Source organism: Eleutherodactylus coqui, chromosome 12 (genome assembly GCF_035609145.1).
Source record: "Eleutherodactylus coqui strain aEleCoq1 chromosome 12, aEleCoq1.hap1, whole genome shotgun sequence".
NCBI lineage: Eukaryota > Metazoa > Chordata > Amphibia > Anura > Eleutherodactylidae > Eleutherodactylus > Eleutherodactylus coqui.
This window is the reverse complement of record NC_089848.1, coordinates 49,715,409-49,738,046: the sequence shown is the minus strand read 5'-3', so window position 1 is coordinate 49,738,046 and position 22,638 is coordinate 49,715,409. Positions and strand designations below refer to the sequence as shown.

Genomic DNA, 22,638 nt, shown 5'->3' with positions numbered 1-22,638 from the left:
CTATATACCCACCAAATATCTTAAACAATATTTTTAACGGATTGTTTTTAGATATGAGCGAGCATATTCGCTAAGGACAATTACTCGAGCGACCATGGTCCTTAGCGAGTACCTGCCCGCTCGAGAGAAAAAGTTTGGGTGCTGGCGGCAGCGGGGGAGAGCGGGGAGGAACGGAGGGGAGATCTCTCTCCCCCCGCTCACTGCCGCAACTCACCTGTCACCCGCGCCGGCAGCCGAACCTTTTCTCTCGAGCGGGCAGGTACTCGCTAAGGACCATGGTCGCTCGAGTAATTGTCCTTAGCGAGTATGCTCGCTCATCTCCATTTGTTTTCTCAAATACAAGTTCTGTTTTAGCACACCGGGTGGGTATATATACAGGGCATCTGTTGCTTCTGGCAAACTGGTAATATGTGATTGTTTACTAGATCTTGGGTTCATTTGTTGGTGCTTGAAGATGTTGGGTCACAAATCTGTGCACGGTTTCTGACTGAACTACAGCCTATGTCTTCTAGTGCATGAACTTGTAGGACAATTCATTGAAACCCCTTTAAAAGTGAGTATCAAATCTTACAAGGCTTGTATAAAGAGTCAAACATTGATCTGAAGGAATGCTCCCTTCCAATAGATGGCGCTGCAGAGGTATTGTTCCAGCTCCCTTATTTGCATATTACCTAGAAGAGCATGAATGGCCTTATAAGTCTCCTCACTCACTCACCTTCTAGGATGGCGTTCCTGACCCACATCAACCCTTGATAAATGCTGTCCAAGCTGTATTTTCTGACATGGAGCTAAAATGCTTAGATAGACACAGTTAGGGTGTCTTCACATCTTCGTCGGATCGTCCAGCGGGAGGATCCATCACAAATCCGGTACAAAATACTGGGGGAAAGAAAAAACTGCTGCATACAGTCTTTTTTCTTCCGGGTAAAAGCCAGGCAGCTGCATGGAAAGCGGGCGGCCCCCATTATAGCCACTGGGGTCTGTTCGGCACTGTTAGGTTCCGTCTTAAGACAGACGTTTGGCCAGGGGATTCTCCCTTCCTGCTCCCCTTACGGAGCAGCAAAATAGAACCCCGACATAGATGTGAAACTATCTTTAAAATGATCACCTCCTGACTGCCTGGGCTTACCACATAGTGTTTATTCAATTCAGGCCGGTTTCACACGGGCAAAAAAAAGTGTGTGATTTTCTTGTGATGCAACAGTGCTACAATTCGCGTGTATGTGAAGCCCATGGTTTCCTTCACATTAGTGATGTTTTGTAGGCTGCTCTATTGCAAGAAAAAAAAAATTGTAGCATGCTGAAAATCGTGGTTTTCGTGCGGTGCGCTGCAACTTTTGCAGTAGGAAATCCTACTGTTTCCCCTGAAATAACCCCTGGCCGTAATGAAAAAAAAAACAAACAAAAAAAACTGATAATACATCACCTAAGAGGCGCCGCATGTCGCCTCTGCAGCTTAGGCTGACTTGGACAATGGCTGTGATTGGTTCTCGAGTGCTGTGGCTCAGCCAGTCAGAACCAGTGCTTACTGGAGGCGGGGTTTTTGAACCCCTGACCAGGAAGCGCTGGGTGAAAACTACAAGTAAGTCTGCCGGAGCTGCAGAGAAGACGTGTGGCGGAGCCGGACAGCCTCTTAGGTGATGTATTGTCTTCTTTTCCATGCAGCCAGGGCTTATTTTTGGGGTAGGGGTTATATGTCAAGCCCCCTCCTACCGACACAAAATTGCGATATCACGACGAGGAAACGCAGCAATATCGCACAAAACACAGATACAACATTGCTTCAATTTTCTTGCGGCGATATCGCTGTCGCCCGTGTGAAAGAGGCCTTAAACTCACTAAAACCTTCTTCCTCAAGCTCCTCGACTTCCAGGATGGACATCACTTTAGGGTAACAGTAATATATCATTCGGCTCCCCACACCCCCTGGGCCGGGCTTTCATGTCGTGATTGTGTACATAAATGTGAATCTCGACCGCGCTACTTTTGTGCTCGCAAACAAACACTCAGAGGCAACACTTAGAGAAATTTCAGTAGACTTTTATTGCTTTCAATCAACTTTGTCTTTTTAACATTACAAAATATACTTTGCATTTTTTCCTAAGTTTCCCAACAGATTATAAAGGCAGGGTTTTTCACATCTCAGGTAGAACAAGAAACTCACATATTTGTCATAAAAACTAACAAAATAGAATTTGTGGTTTTGGAACTTGCTTTGGATTTCGTTACAAAAAGAAGAAAAAAAACAAAAACAAAAACAAAAAAAAACTATTTTTCAATACAAAAAACAGGCATTAAAAAAACCTGGTGCTGTGCTTTCAGAAAGTTCTTCAGTATAATAAATACTAAAATGTCTGCTTCTGTTCAGACAGTGGAAGACAACACAGTCATTCGAGATAGTAAAGAAGAGAGACGGGAGAGAAGGAGGAGGAGGAGTTATCGGATTGTTAGAAGAAAAGGACGAAAGCTGCAGGGAAATTCGTTCAGGTTTCAAGTTCGGAACATATCAAACGCACCAAGTATCATACAAACGGACGGCAGCCATTCAACCTGTGTGCTAAAAATATACAAAAATACTTACAAATTAAAAAACAGTCTTTAGTCTTAACGAACTGCAAAGTGAGTTATGACGTGTAAACGTACTAACAGATGACGGAGCCTTACAAGAGGACAGCTGCTGACCTACTTCATGGAATCATCACGGGCCACTAGAAGGGATTTCTCACAAATCAAAGTTACTGGGATCTAGGGTCACCAAGAGCAGATCGGCGAGGGGGTCTGCTGAGGACAAACGCTGTCCATTGCGCAGTGATACCCGTTGGGTATTGCAGCTCTCCTCCATTCAAGTAAGGCTGCCTGCACACGGGTGGGTCAGACCTCGCATGTGGGATTCCCACAGTGGATTTCGACCCAGTGACCACAGCTTACCTCTCCGCTGGTCTTCTCCTCTGCTGCAAATGTGCCGGCCGACGCATGTGCACAGTACAGATGACGTGGCTGCCGCAACCATTCTGCGATGATGGTTGCAGAATGGTCGCGGTATGGATGGCTTCCATTGACTTCAACGGAAGCCGAACGTGCGTCCCCTGCACAACATCGCAGCATGCTACGATTTCTCCCCCGTGATCGGAAAATCGCAATTGATTTCCGCTTGTGGGCAGGAAATCGTGTATTCTCATAGCATGCTGAGGGCTGGATTTGCTGTAAAATCTGGAGGTGGAATCCCGCTCCACATTTCGCAGTGCAAATCCGCCCATGTGCAGGAGGCCTAAATGAGAGAGCTGCAATGCTAAAAACCAGGTCACTGCCCTACGGATGGCATTTGGCAGTACATAAGCACCTTATTACCTGACCAGTGGGATCCCACCACTGTAGACCCCCTGCCAATCAGCTGTTTATTTGGAACCCAGCAAACACCTTTTTGTTTTAAAATTTGTTTATATACACAATATTGTAAAACAAAACGTCCATGTCATCCATCTAAACATCACGACACAACATAATAGATCCATAGATCTCAATTTACCAAGGTGGAAATGCCAGCTTACAAAGGATAAAAACAGAGCAGCCATCGTATATTTGAGTTGAAAAAGTTCTTAAAATCAAAGTGAACATAAAAAGTTACAAAGCTAAAACGTAATATGAAAACGGAACATAAAGCTTCACCTAGAAGAACAACCACCCTGGAAAGAACACTTCTATGGACAAAAGGAAAAAGAAGAAAGCGTAAATGACCAAGTGAACAAGTCATTACCCATGGAGACAAGTCAATCATCAGTTAGGGAGTGACAGAATGTGATGCTGGGGAAGGTCATCCTGTGCAGGTATTGCCAGGACGCAGTGCTGAATGGGTTCTATTTGGACTGTATTCGCAGTAATACAGTTTGCTGGAAGTTACGAAAACTTCCACAACTTGTACCGTGATGGGAAGTGTGATCGGACCAGGTCAGCCCGAGTCACCCGGCTCATTTACCTACAGCCATTGAAGTGGAATAGATTTGGTTTTTCTGTAAAAGGGGGATTTACTCTACACTAAACCTGAATGCCTCTTGAAGTTCTAGACCATTTATCTCAACAGGTCCACGATTGTGTGCCAATCTCTTTATACTGTTAAAGTTCTGTTTTCTCTGATAAAGCACCCAAAATCCTCGACATGGACAGCTAAATGATAATCTCTCTGCAGTCACCCCAGGGGGGAATGTAGGAGTTTCCTGCCCGCATTCCACTTATATTTGTACCTCAATAAGACAGCATGCAGTAAGCACCTACCCCCCTCCTAATGAGGACCCCAGAGAGAATGGTGTCATTCCCATATGTCTATGATGGGACGTTTGAGCTCCATATCAGAAAAATTGCACTTAGACCTCTAAATCAGCCCAGAATGCTGGACCTAATATAACATGATGTTAAACAGTGGACGTTCTCCCGGTCACGAGGGCGGCTTGTATAGCTTAGCGGCTTCAGCCTTGCTCACTACAACAAGGTCTGTAAATCATACTCACTCCTGTTCAGGCTCTTCTTAGATTCGGCTCCCGATACTGTGAATGTCTCAAGTGGGTGGTCCCTGATGTTCACAGTCAATGGATGATGTTAGATTTGATTGACAGTGAGCGCTGGGACCACCCACTTGACAGATTACAAGCACTGGGAGCGGAATCAAAGTTACCAGACAACTGAGGTAGCTGTTGGTTTACAGTTACTGCTCTCAACTCCCGCTTCTATACACATTCATGCTCGGCTAAGCATTCATGTTTTCACTGGAGAGGGAGAAATAAGCCGCTGCCGAACACCTCTGGTGGCAGCTTATTTCCCATAACAAAGGATTAGGTATATGGAAATCCAACATACATAATTCTTCCTTCCCTGGGCATGGGGGGTGGTCGGGGTGAGGGGAGTTGGGACATAAATGGTAGAGCATTGCGTGTTCCGCTGCTGTTCATCTAATGTGTATATTCCATCTATATTTGGTCTTTCCCACTAAATTGAAACTGTACTTCACTATTAAAACAGACCTTTTTTTAGTTTCAAGAACAGGACAAAAATATCTGTCCCTAGGGATCCCTAATTCCTGAAAATGGAGCGATGTAACTGGAATCAAAAACTTCCTGCATTTAAGCAGCTACATGTCTCTGCAATGCGTGAAGAAAGGTGGGAAGCTCGGCCTCTAGAAGTAAAGGGGGTACATGTCTTCTACAAACCATACAAGACACACTAAAACACTTATCCTAGATCTACAATTAGGCCGCTTTCACATCTGTGTTGGAACCTCCAGCCGGAAGTTCAACCGTAGATCCGTCTCAAAAGGCTGAAAGAAAAAGTGCTGCATGCAGAGCTTTTCCTTCTGTCCAAAAGCCGACAGCTGAGCGAAAAGTGGACAGACCACATTATAGTTAACGGGTCTGTTCGGCTACATCCAGAGACAGAGCCGTTCGGACACAGGGATTCCCCATTCCTGCTCTTCAAACAGAGCTGGAAAGCAGAACCTCGAATGTAGATGTGAAACCGCCCTTATCTGCTCAATAGTCTCTGCAGACATCGGGACTGTTAATTGCAGTTTTTCTTGTTAACAGGCATATATATATATCTCCAAATTAACAAACTGACTGATTAGTAACACCACAGCCATGTCCTGGCCTCATGCTACATTTAATCAGGTAACACTGTTGATAATTTTTCATCAACGAAAACAGAAACGAAGTAAATCAGGATTTATTGGCCCGATGGCTTTTTTCGTTAATCACTACATTTCAGCATGGGGCGACGGGACAGTTTTTCTAGATGTATTTCTGTTTTCTTATGTACATGGTCGGTCCCCTCCCAAACTAGATGAAAAGGCATAGAGGAATAATAAAGGAAGCCTGTGTTAAATGTCACTAGATGTCTGGATCTTCAATAGTTACCTGCTGGGTACGCCCAAATCAGTGAAGGAGGATATTCACCGTTTCATTAGTTCCCCGAACCCCGAGAACTGAACGCAACAAAAGCAAGGTGTAGTGTAATTCTCCAACTGAACCAAGCGGTCGTTTCATGACTTTACTACAATGTACATCGCTCTGCAGCCCATTAAAGCATCACGTAAGAGCAGCTAAAATAAAACCGCCACATTATTTCTTTTGCAGCAAATTTGGCAAAAAAATGATTACAGGTCATAATGTGACCCATGAAGCACTGATGTGGCTTATTGCACGAACATCCTGAGTGGATTAGTAAAATCAGTGTGCCTGCCTACCCATGACCTGGATCCGCCACACCGTAGGAACGACAGGCTGTGTTATTCCAGCCATTGTAACAAGTGTTGGGCGGCTGTTGAAGTGTTTCACAAAGGCAGGAAACTAGTGAATGCGAAACCATATTCTGCCACTAAAATACTTCTTATGGCACTAGCACAGGGTGACCGTGTCGGAATTATGGGTTTTTCCAAGGTCACCGGCGCCTTGCAATTATGTGTAAAGTCTATGCAGCGACTACTTCTATCTGGTGTCTTTCCATGTTACGTTGTCAACGAAAGAAAAAACAAAAAGAGGCAGAATAATAGTTTCTCATCAGAATGACCCTAAAATAAAAGAAAAAGCAAACCGTTTTACATCATCCACAGACATGGTAAAATAGGGCATCTTTCTGGAACGTATGGGAATGACAAATGGAGAAGTGTCCGATGGTTGGTTTCTAACACTATTGCTCAATGGCAGGTTATTAAATATACAATAAAATCAATTAAAAACAAGGTCTATAAACATTCCTATTGAATAAATAATTGCTGAGTGATCATCCTGCGCCATATTACAGCTGAGACAGCCCGCTTTACATCCTGTACAGTATTTACAGTGCTAATAACTTATGAGGTGCACATACAGTATTCTGGAAATGTCTGCACGCACTGATGGTCTGATGTGCTACATTCATACACGTGTCACATACAGTCTCGCACGCGCTTCTTTCCACACTCCTCTTCCTCGACGCAATTCTATAGGGAGGTTTCGGCGTCCACGTATTTTCGGAAACTGTCATCTTCTAGGGTGATTTTCACGCTAACGGGTTTGTCGGGACTGAGAAAACAAACAAGCATTCCATCAATAAGCGTAATAAAAGAAGGGTAACAAAGCGTACTATTAATAAACAGTGGAACCACAGAGAAGAACATCCTCCGGATACAAACTGAACAAGTCGGGCATAGAAGGGTGGTTTCACATCTGCACCCGGGGTTCCCCTTTCCTGCTCTGTTTGGGGAGCAGAAAAGGGGAATCCCAGCAGCCGAACAGCTTTATGTCAGGACAGAACTGAACAGCGCCGAGGGGACCCCGTTGACCAGAAGTTTCCACTCGAATGGCCGGATTTGGGATGGAAGAAAAAGCACTAACTTTTCAGCCGGATCTGCGGAGGAACCTTCAGACGGATGTGAAACCAACCTAGCACCAGATTAAGCAAAAAACCAACACTGCTTTCTGCTTTTAATGTCACTGTCCAACGGAGTGCTCTAATGTTATATATGCTGTACATTACAGCAAGCAATACAGCCAATGCGGACATCATCTGTGAGCGATTGTAGGAAGTGAGAACACACTTTTCATGCAGATTATGTAGCCAACTACAAAAGGAGTATTTCATCCGTGGTTGGTTACCAAGCCATACTATGTTCTGCCATCAACTCTCATGTCATGGAAGGGAAATCCAGCCTCTGTTCACCAACAGGTCCTCTGCATGCTAAGAGCCGTTGTTTCTGCAATGCATGACACTGAGGGACATGTATAAAATGTCCTAAACTGTTAGGGGACATTATGTTGTAGTGGGATGCTGCACTGTCCCATCCTACAGAACACAAAGTTCTATCCGCAGAATGATCACCGTCATCCTCACGCCTGCAGTATTTAAGGACCTTTAATGCTTTTCTCTGCATTTAGAAAGACAGTCTGTTTATGTAAACACTTGTATTCCCCATAATTACCAATTCTGGAACATCTTTTCTTAGAACTCTGCATTGTGCCTTGGTTATTCCTTCTAGAAATCTATGAATAAACTAGCTTGTAACCCGCGACTTCGTTCATGTGGAATTTGGATTTTTTAACTAACCTGTATTTTGCTGTATACTGAAACATAAAAAGTTGAAATAGTGAAAGGAATGTAACCGCAATCTGCTGTCAGCGCAGTTCTTTGGTCTCATCATCTTTTGCTAGGATATAAAGGTTTTGCGGGCTATATACACGTAAGCATGCCGCATACAGTTGCCCATGAGAAAAACTTTTTTTTTTCTAAATGTACACCTGCTACCTCAAGTGTTTGCTCTTGAGCCTTATTGATAGTCATCATAAATGCTATTTTTAGAGGGTATGGCAGCCTTCTGAATTGAAAAGGCAAATCTGTTTGTATTATCAAAATGCGTGGAATTAAAACACTTTCTCCTTTTGCTATTTCAGTCATAATAATGGCTCTTGCAATAGGATAGAGCTTAGCTTTTATTTCCTACACAGATGAGGTAAAATAAAAGTTGCGCTGTGAATGGTTGCTATGGGCAACACAGATTTTCTTTTAAATCTCAATCCATGTTTATGTGTCTTTCGTTCAAGTTTTAATCCTGGACAATGCCAGGCATCCCTGCCAGCTTAATCCTTTGGAAGACGTCCGTCGGGGTTCTCTTACTGTATATTGCCAGCCTCTCTGCTGTCAGAGCCTTTCCAACGTGTCACCTTATGCTTTACTGGCTTTAGCCAGCAGATGGCACTGTTGTGTAACAGCAGAAAAAGAGTAATCCCCCCTAGGAAACCCAGGATACAAATTGCATTGGAAAGGGTTAATAATCACATACGTGAGGCAACAACATCTGCCCTCACGTGTCTGCCCGTTTGGGGAGGCCTAGATTATGATGTGCACCCCCTGAAAATGGCTTAATTCTGCCAGCAATTCCACATTAAAATCAGCATTTAGGCAAGTCTTGACGTGAAATTCTGCAGCGGCAGATACAACTAGGTGTTACGGCTAAATTCTGGCCAGTGTGAAAGCACCCTTAAAATGAAGGGACGCAAGCAGAACTGGTATCTCCCCATTGTCAGCTTCTTCATACATTTCTAGTAGGAGTAACGATAACACAAGAGTTCTAAGGAAAGATCCAGAATTGTTACCTCACTCTAAATACAAGTATTTAGTGAAACCGACGTGACAGGACCGCATTCCATATTATGAAGCCATAAACTCTAATAGAGAACCTCGGGTCACTTTTATATATGTTCCTCTGCGTTTTTCCAAGAAAAACTATGTCACTTACCAGTACTTTAGATCATTGACAAAAAAAAAAAAGAAGATTTTTACATTACTTTGACAACTTGCCTGAAAAATTTTTTAGTATTACCGTAGCTCAACTAAGTGTCACAAAGCACAGGACACTTGTCTTAGTTAAAAGATCATGAAGTCTAATTACATGTTACATACATAAATACATAACCCCCTATACAGCATGTGATACTTCATAATGTAAGAGTTTGCAAAAATCAGTTTTAGGCCGCTTTCAGATGAGAGAATGTCATTCCTGTTTTGCAGACTGTAATACAGAGCTAATGAAGGTCTATGAATCTATTTACATGGGTGCATGGAATACATACATTTTTACAATGCAGCATGCACTAATTTCATCCGTTTTAGAGTTTGTTTCTACGTCGCTGATTTGCTGCAGATTGTGTCTCAGGTTTTGATGCAGAACTGCAGCAAGTTTCATCCTATTTGAATTCAATTGTAAAAACAATGTTTGTTGTAGATCCACAATCCACAGCAAATCAGCGATGTGTAAACATACCCGTAAGGATGCAATATGCCCATTGAAGTCTATGGAGAGTAAATTACGTACGCATGCATATTTGAAATAAATGGTGTTTTCTTTTGTGGAAAAAAAAAATAGATCTGTCTTTCTTAAACAGAAAAAAAAACAATGAATTCAAATACTGATGAATATTGATATATCCTGTGTCCTATATTACAGATGTTTACAAATATGTTAGTCTAAGGCCGCCTGCACAGGGGCCGGTTGGATTCCATATGTGGAATCCAACCCTGTAACCCGGCCTGTAAACCCCCAAGTACCTGTCCAGCAGCTTCTATTCTGTTCTGCGGATGTGCTGGCTGGTGCATGGCACGGATCCTGCGACCTTTCCGCAATGATAATTGCGAAAGGGTCGCGGGATGGGCGACTTCCATTGACTTCAATGGAAGCCATCCATGCGGAGCCTGCACAACATAACAGCATGCTGTGATTTCTCCTCTGTAAGCAGGAGAAAAAGAAAAAAAAAAAAAAAAAAATCACTGTCGATTTCCGCTTGTCATAGCATGCTATGGGCGGTATTTGCTGCGGAATCCAGAGGCAGACGTCCGCTTCAGATTCTGCAATGCAAATCCGCCCATGTGCAGGCAGCCTAAAATAGAGCTTTTTCTCAAAATACAAGTTTCCACCTTTATCACTTCTATCCATATTTGTGAATTCTGGCATCATCTCTAGTTTATCATACAGCCAAAGGAGCCAGCAGCACACTTTCAAAAGCCCATTCAAGGCTGGACGGAAAAATGCATAGCCACCTGTTCAGATCCTGATCCAAGCAGGGATCCACAAATTCCAGAGTAAATGAAGAGGTGATGGCAGCATATATGGTGCTTGTTCAAAAAGATTTCCTTTATTCCTCCCAACAGATACAACGTTTCGACACAAGGTCTTTCTCAAGTATACTTGAGAAAGACCTTGTGTCGAAACATTGTATTAATTGGCAGGAATAAAGGAAATCTTTTTGAACAAGCACCATATATGCCGCCATCACCTCTTCATTTACAACATCTCTAGTTTATGGCATTGGATACAGTATATCTAAGTACTACTCGCACTCACCGACTGCTGGATTTTGATGACCTGTCACATTAAACTTGTGATGCAGCTTGTGTGCACAGAAGCAGCTTTTACATTAGATTTGTACTGAACCACACAAACACCAGATAAAGAGAGCAGCACAATATATATCAAGATGATGGCACATGTATATAGCTCCTACATGCACCACTACTAGACAACGGGTAAGTGAGTTGGTGATAGCTACCTCTGGTTAGGCTTGGTTACTTTGGCATTTTCAGGGTTCATGGACAGAGCCTTCCACTGGGCGGTTTTTGCCATCTCATCTGATATGTTTACAACTGACGGATCGAGGCTAGAGAATAAACATAAGTTGTGGTTAGTAGTCGCTTCTGCAAAAGCATTAATGTAGTTACTTGGCTGATCCCAACTAGCAAAGTTTAGTTTGTTTGCTTCTCTTTAGCTTCCTCAGCAGCAAAGAGAAAAATCCTACGTGTTTTGCAGCAAAATGCAGGCAAATGCCACGAAAAGATCTGACAACATGAAACAAATGCTAAAACTACCAACAATAAGACTTGGGCCAGGCTTCACGACTGTTTGTCACGTGCGAGCACGCAATGCGCACTAGCTTCATGCAGCCAATCCCCATGCACATCTTGATGTGAAGATAGAACGAACATGCCACAATATATTTTTTTGTGCTGCTCATGTGATGGGAGATTGCTGCTGCCCATTATGCATGCAAAACTGTCACGGGTAATATGCAATAAGTATACAGTCGTGTGACCGGGCCTTATAGGCAAATCAGGAGTTTACTAAAGAACGGGAGAAGCTGGCAACTAGTCGGCTCACTTGTATCCGCTAGGTGATCTGCACGGAATTCATGCCATTTGGAATCGGTGGAAGGTCTCAAAAAAACAAAACTTATCAGGAAAGTTTTGTATAGCTTGGAGGGGGAGGAGAGACATGAGTAAAACTTTAAAAAAGTATAAACAACATTCAGGTGGGAAGTTGTTTTTTTTTTATTAGGAAGCTCAACATTAACCCTTTCCAATCCAATTTGTATCCTGGTTTTCCTAGGGGGCTTACTCTTTTTCTGCCGTTATACAACGGCGCTATCTGCTGGCTAAAGCCAGTACTGCATGAGGTGACACGCTGGATAGGCTCTGACAGCAGAGAGGTTGGCAATATACAGTAAGAGAACCCAGACGGATGTCTTCCAACATCAGAGTTGCACAGCCTTAAATCATAATGTCTTTAGATGTCAGACAGTGGATTGGAAAGGGTTAACCCAAGAGGACACAATCTGACATTAGTTGGGTGAAAAATCAGAAGCAACGTCAAAAAATATTATATTATAGAGTAATAAATGCTTGAAACCCCAGCAGACGCGGTTGGAAAGTCAACAATAAATGCATTCGAGAATATCTAGGCTCGGTATAGATCTAGCCTAAGAGATTAATAGGAAGGACAATGGCAGACTAGATGCACCATGTGGTCTTTTTCTGCCGTCAGTCCTCCGTTTTCTAAGACGTCCGCCGTTTCCTTGCATTACTTGTTGGAATTCAGCTTCAGTTTGCCTAAAAAATCTGGACGACGGAACTTCCTCGGCTTCTGATCCTAGTTTAGATTTTCTGCTGTGAAGCGGAGCACACAACGCGTTCATGTGAGACGCCAAAAGCCAAATTCAGCAGACATCCCGTCTACAGATGAATGTCATCGGATAGAACAGTTGGTCCATGAGATGGCATGTGTTCTCGTAATAGCAGGCAGCTCCGCTCACAAAACATGAAGCCTTCACAACGTACCGTACGACTTGTTATTGTAGTTCACATAAGCAATATCATTAACCACAAAAAGAAAGTTACCATCGAAGGTCTACTGTTAGCCTATTCTGTCTACTAAGAAAGCAACCTCTAGTGGGCTCTGCGAGTGGCCAGAATATTAGCTGCATAGTGTTTTATAGAATTCACCCCAACCTTTCCCTTAGTGGAGGCCACAGGCGGACAGAAGTTTATAATTTCCCTCTATGCAGGAGATATGGAGGTCTAGGTCAGAAAAAGAAAGCTTAAAAAAAAAAAAAAAACTGTACAAATTGACCTAAAACCCAACTGGCCTTAAAGGGGTTATTGAGGCAGCACCCACCATGGTCGGAGGGAAGCGCTGCTGCAACCCCCGTGTAGCGGCCAGCACTTGTAACTGCAGGCACAGCTCTCACTGAAATCAATGGGACCCCAGCCTGTAATTGCAAGCACAGCAGCTCCCAGTGATTTTAATGAGATCTGCGCCTGCAATTACGAGCGTTGGCCACTACAGAGGGTCAGAGCTGCGAATTTGACCCAGAGTATCTCGGCAAGCCTGGATAACCCATTTAAAGATCATTACTTTAAAGATTACTTGTATGGTGAATATTAGAACAGTCAAAAAAAAAGACGGATGTCAAAAACATTTATTTGGTTTGCAATCTTTTTCATAAAACACATCCCACCCCGTACCTGTATTTCAGGCTCTTTACAGGGATCTGGAGAAGGCTCCTGCTTTCATAGGCAAGCTGCACATTTTCACTCTCTTCTGCTTGGAGCATTCGTTCAGCTTCCTGAAAACCAAGTACAGAAAAATTAGCAAAAAATTTCTTTGGATTTTTCCAAAATAAAAAAAAAAGCGCACCGACTCCGCTCATTTTAACCAGAACCAATAGAAATGCAGATATTTTTGGCATAGTTTTGGTTCGTTATGTTATGGCTTGTTTAAATAAAAACTACAAAGACCTGCTTAAAGCACGGTCATTAAAAAAGTACAAACTCAGAAACATACAAACCCCAAAACATACAGTATAATGGAATATTCCAAGATCACAAGTCTTCCCCTGAGTCACCATGCTGAGGACATTGCCACTTAAAGTGGTGCTGACCTACATAAAGAGACTTGGGCTAAATTATAAGGTAAATCAGTTTTCTGGGCTTTAATATCAATCGCGTTCCCTCACAGTCCAGGGTAATAAAGCGACAGTTTTTGGACAACTTATCTGAAAATCATGGACAGCGAACCTTTTTTTTATGGACACACTGAAAGAGTCCCATTCACATAAGTGGGATCCGCAAAAACAATTGCCAATGGTAAAGATGCTCATTAATGTAGCATTCATAAATGTACGACAGTCCAAGAGGAGGACCTAGTGGTAGAGAATGCATAGTGGCCCACTGGATACAGCAAACGGTCCTGTCCAGCCATCATCTGCACAAGGCCCCCATGTTCCCTCCACTTTTCATTTCAAATTAAACACAGACATATAGGTTTAAATTGTCATTTTTCCATTTGCACACACCATCATTAAAGGGGTTGTCCGAGTTAAGGTCCCCCATGTGTTACAATAACAAACCAGCAGTTACTCACCTCTTCCCGCTACCCCACTCGTCCCCCATTACCGGCTTAGGTCTCTCTGTGACAACACTTTAAGGCTGCAGTCAGCCTAAATCTATCTACAAACAAACTGCAGCAGCCAATGATGGCTCTCGGCGATCACGGCTGAGCGCCGTCATTGGCTGCTACAGCAGGTTTACGGGACATAGACTCATAGAATGGTAGAGTTGGAAGGGACCTCCAGGGTCATCTGGTCCAACCCCCTCCTCAGTGCAGGATCACTAAATCATCCCAGACAGATGCCTGTCCAGCTTCTGTTTGAAGACTTCCATTGAAGGAGAACTCACCACCTCCTGTGGTAACCTGTTCCACTCATTGATCACCCTGTCTAATATCAAATCTGTGTCTCCTCCCTTTCAGTTTCATCCCATTGCTTCTAGTCTTTCCTTGTACAGATGAGAATAGCGCTGATCCCTCTGCACTGTGACAGCCCTTCAGATATTTGTAGACAGCTATTAAGTCTCCTCCCAGCCTTCTCTTCAGCAAGCTAAACATTCCCAGATCCTTTAACCATTCCTCATAGGACATGATTTGTAGATCGCTCACCATCTTGGTAACTCTTCTCTGAACTTGCTCCAGTTTATCTATGTCTTTTTTTAAAGTGGGGTGCCCAGAACTGGACACAGTATTCCAGATGAGGTCTGACTAAGGAAGAGTAGAGGGCGATAATGACCTGACGTGATCTAGACTATGCTTCTCTTACTACATCCTAGAATTGTGTTTGCCTTTTTGGTTGCTGCATCACATTGTTGACTCATGTTCAGTCTATGATCTATTAGTATACCCAAGTCTTTTTCACATGTGCTCAATTCCTCCTATTCTGCATGTGCTTTTTTTCATTTTTCTTGCCCAGATATAGGATGTCACAGCAGCCTGTAAAGAAAGACTGCGGAGATCGGAGTCAGGAAACGAGCGCAGAGCAGTTAGTAACCGCTGATTTGTTACTTCAACGTGTGGGGGACCTTAACTCAGACAAGCCCTTCTAGTGGTTTTTGACGGTCAAATACTGCATGGCCTCTGTTTCAGCATTTTTGAGAACACAATCTCTTGTTGATATAGAGGACTGTCGTATACATGAGTATTGCACAACTCGTTCTACTATTTTTTTTCCTTGAAGGTGGACATAGTCATCAAGACCACTACAATTAGCACATTATTCACTTTCAGAATTTATTACATGGTTTAGGGGTGCATTCACTTTTCAAGGGCTACAATTTCTCCATTTTATTGGTCGTTACTTCAAAAATCTGGTTTTAAACTAGACTGTTTTTGAGTTTCCAGTTTTGGTGATTTTATAAAGATATGTACATGTCCATATACAGTAGGCCTAAGCGATATATATCAACTCTGCTCATGTCGAGCCTTTACTCTTAGGAGATACTGTACATGTAATGTTCTGCTTGAGTTCTAATTGTAGCCACAAATATCAATTAGTAAGCATTTTTAATGAAACCTTACAATCTGACACAAAACTGCACGTTCTGTATAAAGTGTTATTTCTGTCACGTACAAGGTGTATACCTTCAGTAAACATATGGGCATGGAGGTTTCCTATCATTTTTGGTACATGTCATAAGTGTTAAAATCGTCCCGGCTACTGGAGGCGCAAAATGTCCAAAACACCCTGACGCAAATGGATTAATCCTGCATTTTTTTCTGTTTTCATTGGTCACGGTTATGTGGATGCAATTCCTCACCAGTCCGACAAGGCGACTGAGCATGTATACAATGATATTGTGGGTGATAATCACTTATTTGTTTTACATTGTTAACCCCTATGTAATGTCCACTATGGGGCATTCATACTCCAAATGAGAAGCCCGATGAGCCTATATGAAAAGTGTTAAGTAGAGATGACTGAGCACGCTCAGATAAAGCAGTTACTCGAGCATCGATCTTCTCGAGTAACTGATTACTGGTCCGAGCAGGCTCGGGGGGGGGAGAGATAGAGATATCTCTCACTCTTCTTCTCCCCCCCCCCCCCCTCCCGATACCACCAGCTCACCCTGAGCCTGCTCGGACCAGTAATCTCTACTGTTAAGGTGTTGTACAAAGACAAATATAGTATATACAGGAAACCAACACACATCATCTCTAAGAATCATTGAAGCACATTTACCAGTGCATGGTGCAAAAATCTGCCCCCCCCCCCCAAAAAAAAAAAAAAAACATTTTTTTCCATGAAGGAAGCAAGTTAATGTATCCACTTCTAGGTAGACTAATCCTCACACTTTACATGGTCAGCTACATTACATACCTCCGGTGACTCATCTTCAATCTTCTCGTTTTGTAAAGGAGAGAGGAAGAGGAAGGTCAAAGCCAAATCACTCCTTTGCAAAACTAATAAAACATTCATCCCTACAGTGTACACAGATCAGCCATACAATTAACAGCACTAGCGTAACATTGTGTACCTCGTAGCAAGCTGTGATGCACCAACTATCCCGACACCTTTCTATCATAGTGAACTTTTCAGCAATTTGCAATACAGTAAGCAATTCTGTGGGACTAGACTAGACAGGGCAAGCCTTTGCTGCCCACGTAGTATTGGGTGCCCATGATCCTATGGCCGTTGTACCAGTTGTCCATCATTGGACCACTATAACCCGGGAACACCCCATAACACTAGTTATCTTGGAGATGACCTGACCCATCTACCCATCACAATTTGCCTCTAGTCAAAGTCACTCAGACTTGCGCCCATTTGTTTGGGAACAAGAAAGCGTGGAAGAAGTCAACACCCAGAGAAGAAAAAGAAAGTGAAATCGCCACCACCTAAGAGACCATTTTTCTTGCTTCCAAGAAATCAACTTTTTGCGTGCTTCCTAATATGTAGGCACCATTTTCAGGAGCTTACCAAAATTGTATTGACTTCACGTATCAGTGATTTATTGCTATGGCTGATGAATGTATACACCGCATACTAGAAAGCACAAGATCCAGGAATTAAAGCCAACACCGAAGCCAACATTTCCAGAGGAAAGCCTAACTTCTAATACGCAGCACACACAACTTGATGGTTTTAATACATAATTCTTTTTGTGCATACCTCCTTCTCTTTTTTCTTCTTGTCATCTTCTTTCTTCTTCTTACTTTCAGGCATCAGGTCATCCAGCCAGCTCAACTCACGCTTGGTAAAACAGAAATCTAAAAGTTTGCGGATGAATACCAAAGCAAGAACCTTCAAAAACAAAAAGGACAAAAACAATTATAGAAACAGGCTTCGATAAAACAGCATTATAATAATTATTGAGAAAAAACAAAAAACAGTATTTACCATCATGGGGAACACAACCGCCGCTGCAGACACTTTGATGACCCATAACACCACAAGACAAGTAAGCTGGATGACCGTGAAGACATGGACTTTCCAGAGAGGAACGTAGCGTAGATAGATGAGGTCCGGCTGATGTTTAGCGGGCATTCCAAACAGCTTGATACGGTCGAAAAACTGCGGGGCGCACGGGGAAAAGTTTGGTTTAGTTTTTAAACCTGGCAATACAAGCCTAAACTTAGCTTCTTCATGTTTCTACATTGCCAAGGCAGATCCTTAGTGTTGGATTACAAGGAATGTAAACACATCGGGTATGAAACACTTTAAATACTAAACATAAAGAGCTAATGACGGATTCGCCACTCATGCATTGGCAGCGGCGTTCGCTGGCAGGACTTCTTGGGAACCAAAAAGTGTAACGTGCTTTCTAAAAACTTTTGACACTGAGTGTTTTGATCGCTGGGTGTCCGGCTACTGAGACGCCTACTGATTGCTAGAACGGGCTAGCTGTTGTGAGGACTGCCTAGTGTATTGATGCATGCAATGGAGATGTATATATGTATGGAAATGTTTTTGGCAACATTTATGAGAAAGGCACATCACTATTCTTTGTGAGCTATGGCAAGGTATTATGTGTACAGTTTATGGCAGCGTTATTTAGACTTGTTGTTGGATCTTACTATGTTGGAGGTATACACTGGGAGTATCCCCTGACACATACCTCAGATGGAAACCTCCAACGTATGCCATTGCACAAGTATACAGTGGGAGACATTGGGCATTGAATCCCATTGTTAAGAAACAAGTAGCATATTTTTTTTTTTGTTCACGGTGTCCCTCCGCATAGAAAAGCTCTTTTGGCATAGGTTTTGTGCCTGTGAGCCAATAGGTGGCGCTGTAGAGGTATTGTCCTATCTTTCCATTTGCATATTTCCCAAAGGAGCATGGATGGCCTTATAAGTCTCCTCACACCTTCAAGGTGCTCTCCTTAAGACCAATTTTACAGGGACGATAATCGGGCTGTGAAGCTTGGCCTGATATCATACTCTCCAACGTGTGATTTCCCAGCTTAAAGCCAAGCTGGAGGATCGGCAAGCGTTTCTCATCGTTTTCAGTGGCGAATCTGCGAATTGCACTCACATGCATCTTGCACACTGTGCAATGCTTTTGCCGGCTCCATTGAAAACAATAGGCAATGCTTTCCAAGGGAACGCTCAAAGACAGGGCATGACATGATTTTTTTTTCCTGCACCGCAATGCAGGAAAAAAAAAAAAGAACAGGTTTCATATTCGTAAAAGATTTGTGCATCTCGCAACATGCAAATCTCACAGGATTTTCTCAGCTGTGTGAAAGCGGCCTAAGGGGAGACAAAATCCTCCCCGACCCACATCTATTGGCATCTCGCTAGCGAAGCCTGAAGCCTACAGCACACTGTTGGGCGGCAATCACCCCAAAACAGTCTGCGTATGGTTATCTGCTACTTATGGAGAAGACTCTGGCTTCGGCATACAATTCCCAGTCATTGTTACAAAGTTTGTTTAAAAAGTCTGACATTGACTTGCAGGAATGCTGCCTTCCAATAAGTGGCACTGTAAAGATATGGTTCCATCTTCCCATTTAGAAGGCAATAAACACTTTGGAGGTATAGGTCAGGGAATGTTCCCAATGTATACCTCTGATGGAACCCCAAACAAGATGTAGACCGAGCCTTAAATGTGCAGCTACATGGATTGAACAGTGTATGGCAGGATTGGTTTTATCGACTCTGTGGATAAATGGACGTCGGGCCCTCAGTCAACCCCTCTGGTGGGTCCAATGTACCCCGGTCCGACACTACTGACAGAGCAACAGCAGCTTTCATACTATTGCTGTACCCACGGCTAACGCATAAGTAGAGTTTCAGCAAATAAAAGCTCATGATAAATAATGCAATTTTCTATTACACTTTGGTTATTTCTTCATGGTTTGAAGCTGAAATCACTGAATGGGAACCTTCACGGCTAAAGATGAAGATGTGTTCACGTGCCGGCATCTTTACAGGAGTGATCCGTAACTGGAAGCAGGCAAGCATCTTTGTAAATGGGACTACTTTGTATGAAGGCCATTTGTGGCCAAAGCAATCCCATCATAAACTAGTGTAATTACACTGATCAATACCGCCTATATTCCTGGTAATTACACCTAGATCTCCCTAAAGAACAGAATAGACATGATTGGGAAAAAAAAGAACTAACCTGAATACCCTTCAATGAAGAAACGCCCATATAGAGAAATACACCGTAGAGAACCGGCATGGGAATGAACTGGAAATACAAGCACATCGATGGATTAGTTGGATAAATGCACCTTCTTTACTTGTAAATGACTCACAGAGACTACAAAGAATCCAACAAGGTACTTTTTACATTTTTTCAAACAAGTCTTCACCGGCTTTTAACCTGGAGATCCCACAATACAGCGTGCAATGGTAGAATACATCCTTGCAGAAGACATTTAAATTGTTTTGTCAAGCCATCGATAACGGTCAGGGATGTAGCTAAAGGCTCATGGGCCCGGGGGGAAAAAGTTTTTCTTTGGGGCCACCCAACTTCTCTTAACCCCTTAACGGGGAGGCGCATCTTGAAGCTCCTTGGTCCCAATGCAAAACCTGTAACAGGGCCCCCAACTATAATGCTTTATTCATAGTACTGGGCTCCCTATATGGAGAAGAGAGGCCTTATGGGCCCCCAAGGGCTGCTGGGCCCAGGTGCTACTGCATCCCCTATAGTTACACCAGTGAGAATTGTGCTCCCCGTCTTACCTTCAATACAGAGGTCATGAATACAGACAGCCCCATCAGAACAAAGATCAGAAGACCCGTTACTCGCTGCTCTCTGATGCCCAGGAATTTTGGCTGTTCTCCTGGAGCAGAACATTCAGATTCCACTTTTAAGCTGTTCACGTGGCTGATGGATAGAACAGTTGCCGCTACAAACCACGGTAATCCCATGATGGAACAAATTCCCAGCATGATGGAGACCATAAACAAGTCCAGATGGTAGCCACATCCTTTCTGGGGAGCCAAGCACACAAGCCATGAGAGACATTACTTGTAAGACGTCTAACCCGCTACCCTAATAGAAGACATGGCAGAGATGTTAGGATTCAGCGTATAGCAGCTTACATCTATCATTAAGGTGTGAACACGCAAAGCCAAATTGGTGCAATTTTCCAAGGTGCAAAATCCAAGCCAAAAACAAATTTTGACGCAGATCTGCTGCAAACTTCTCCCGTTTGATTGAAAGAGTGAAATCCGCAGGTGTGAATTTTGACATGAACTTTGGTGTGGATCCACTCTAAAACCCCTTGCGGAAAATATGTACCAACACGCTACGTGTGAACGCACCCTAAAGGGGTTTCCATATAGACAGGCCAACATCTGCACAGAGTTTGTAGGTTCTCCCATCCTCAGTAGGCGCTGCAGAAGGTGCTACCCGTTCTAGTAATGGCGAATACATCTGAAAGTGACTGAATGCCGCCATTCATAGGAGGCTGGGTGTGCTGTATGGGCCAGTTTATACGGCTGTGGGAAACACAACGTGAACACACAGATGCACAGGATCTGTGGACAACTAGCAATTACCCCTAAGAAGTTAATAATACGTCTTCGGTGCAAACGTAAAGCTACCCGTAATAGACGGCCTCATGGATACTTTGTCAGCGCATGTGAACAGTACATTTATGCTTTAATGGTTTAAGAGCTTCATCACGCTTACCTGCCAATTATACGGTTATATGTGTTGTGGTGACAAGCATGTCCTGGTTAGAAGAGGGTTTTCCCAGCCTCTAAAATGATGGCGTTTTGTTAGGATATGCCATGAATGTATGACTGGTGAGAGCGGACCTCGACTGATCCTGAGAATAGAGAGCCCACAGCGCTGGTATAGCACCATGCTCCCTACACCGGGTTTCTCTGTGCTGCAGCCTCCCGGCCAGAGGACCACAGCAAGGTCCCATTCACCAGAATGGGACTAACCTCTGATTCTAGCATCGATGAGTAGCAATATACTCTTATCCCTTTTGACTTCCAAGAGTTTGTGTGATAATGGCTACAATTACATGTTAGCTAGACATACCAGTATGCTACCCAACATCTTCTGGACCAGTGTGATGCCGAATGCACGTGCCCGGGTCGGATTCCGCATGCAGGATTCCACAGTGGCATCTGACCCAGAGCCAGACTAGTAACCCCTGTGTACCTGTCCGCAGTGCTCTTTATCTGTAATGCGGATGCGCCAGTCGGCACGCCTTCAATGGAGGCCGTCCACGCAGAATCCACACCGAAATAGAAGATACTACAATTTTCCCTCCGCGAGTGCAAAAATCGCAATTGATTTCTGCTCACGGACAAGCGATTTTCTATAGCATGTCTATGGGCAGTATTTGCTGCAGAACTGGAGGTAGGCGCCCGCTCCGGATTCCGCAATGCAAATATCGCAAGTGTGCACTGGGCCGAATAGTGATTTCTTTGTAATCTAACGCATTCACCAACTCACTCGCACTTGCAATGAGAACGGCAACTAATCTGCGAGGAACACGTTACCTTTAGCTTGTGCTCCTTGCGGTTAATAATCACAGCAGTGATTTGCTGATCCATGAAGATGAGGATAGTACACAGCAAGGCTGGCATGGCAGCAGCGAGTAATGTCCACCAAGGGTTAGGCCCAAGAGGATCTATGATCCATCCTCGATCTTTTCGAGTGGGCTAAAGAAAGGGAATATGGAAAATATAACATAACATATAGACAATAACAGAATGTGTCCAGTATAAAGTATCACTAAACAGAAAGCCTTAACAGCAGCTGATGCAGATCCTACACTTCTCAGTAAAGGGATGCTTACAGTAAAAGTTTAACTTACCTCAAACTTTTCAGGGACATGAAGCTTTGGTGAAGGGACACCCACAAGATAGTCAACGAGGACCATAATGACTATAGTCAGGAAGACGGCAAAATCACTGATTGTAGAACGTACCTAAGGAGGACATAAAGTTACAAAGCAGCTAGAAGAAACATTCTTACAGTTATGTTTGATATTGACTGCACAGAACATACAGAATATGGGCGTCAAATATAAAACCATGGATGA

The 22,638-nt window shown here is 43.3% G+C and overlaps 1 protein-coding gene across 11 annotated transcripts in view; it reads right to left on the bottom strand.

The window, feature by feature from the left end:
* Window positions 1–2,019: 2,019 nt before the first annotated feature.
* SLC4A7 (solute carrier family 4 member 7) overlaps window positions 2,020–22,638 on the bottom strand; it is a 128,687-nt gene continuing 108,068 nt past the window's right edge. For 5 of the 11 annotated variants that reach the window (XM_066584572.1, XM_066584579.1, XM_066584575.1 and 2 more), the window contains 10 exons: window positions 22,411–22,524; window positions 22,094–22,255; window positions 20,312–20,563; window positions 19,746–19,814; window positions 17,514–17,687; window positions 17,286–17,417; window positions 16,494–16,514; window positions 13,312–13,412; window positions 11,064–11,171; window positions 2,020–7,046 (listed from right to left, as the gene is read on the bottom strand). In XM_066584572.1, coding sequence (XP_066440669.1) covers window positions 6,965–7,046; window positions 11,064–11,171; window positions 13,312–13,412; window positions 16,494–16,514; window positions 17,286–17,417; window positions 17,514–17,687; window positions 19,746–19,814; window positions 20,312–20,563; window positions 22,094–22,255; window positions 22,411–22,524 — 1,215 coding nt within the window. In that variant the 3' untranslated portion in view covers window positions 2,020–6,964. The remainder of the gene's footprint in view (window positions 7,047–11,063; window positions 11,172–13,311; window positions 13,413–16,493; window positions 16,515–17,285; window positions 17,418–17,513; window positions 17,688–19,745; window positions 19,815–20,311; window positions 20,564–22,093; window positions 22,256–22,410; window positions 22,525–22,638) is intronic. The other 6 variants (XM_066584574.1, XM_066584580.1, XM_066584582.1 and 3 more) reach the window with 3 other exon arrangements.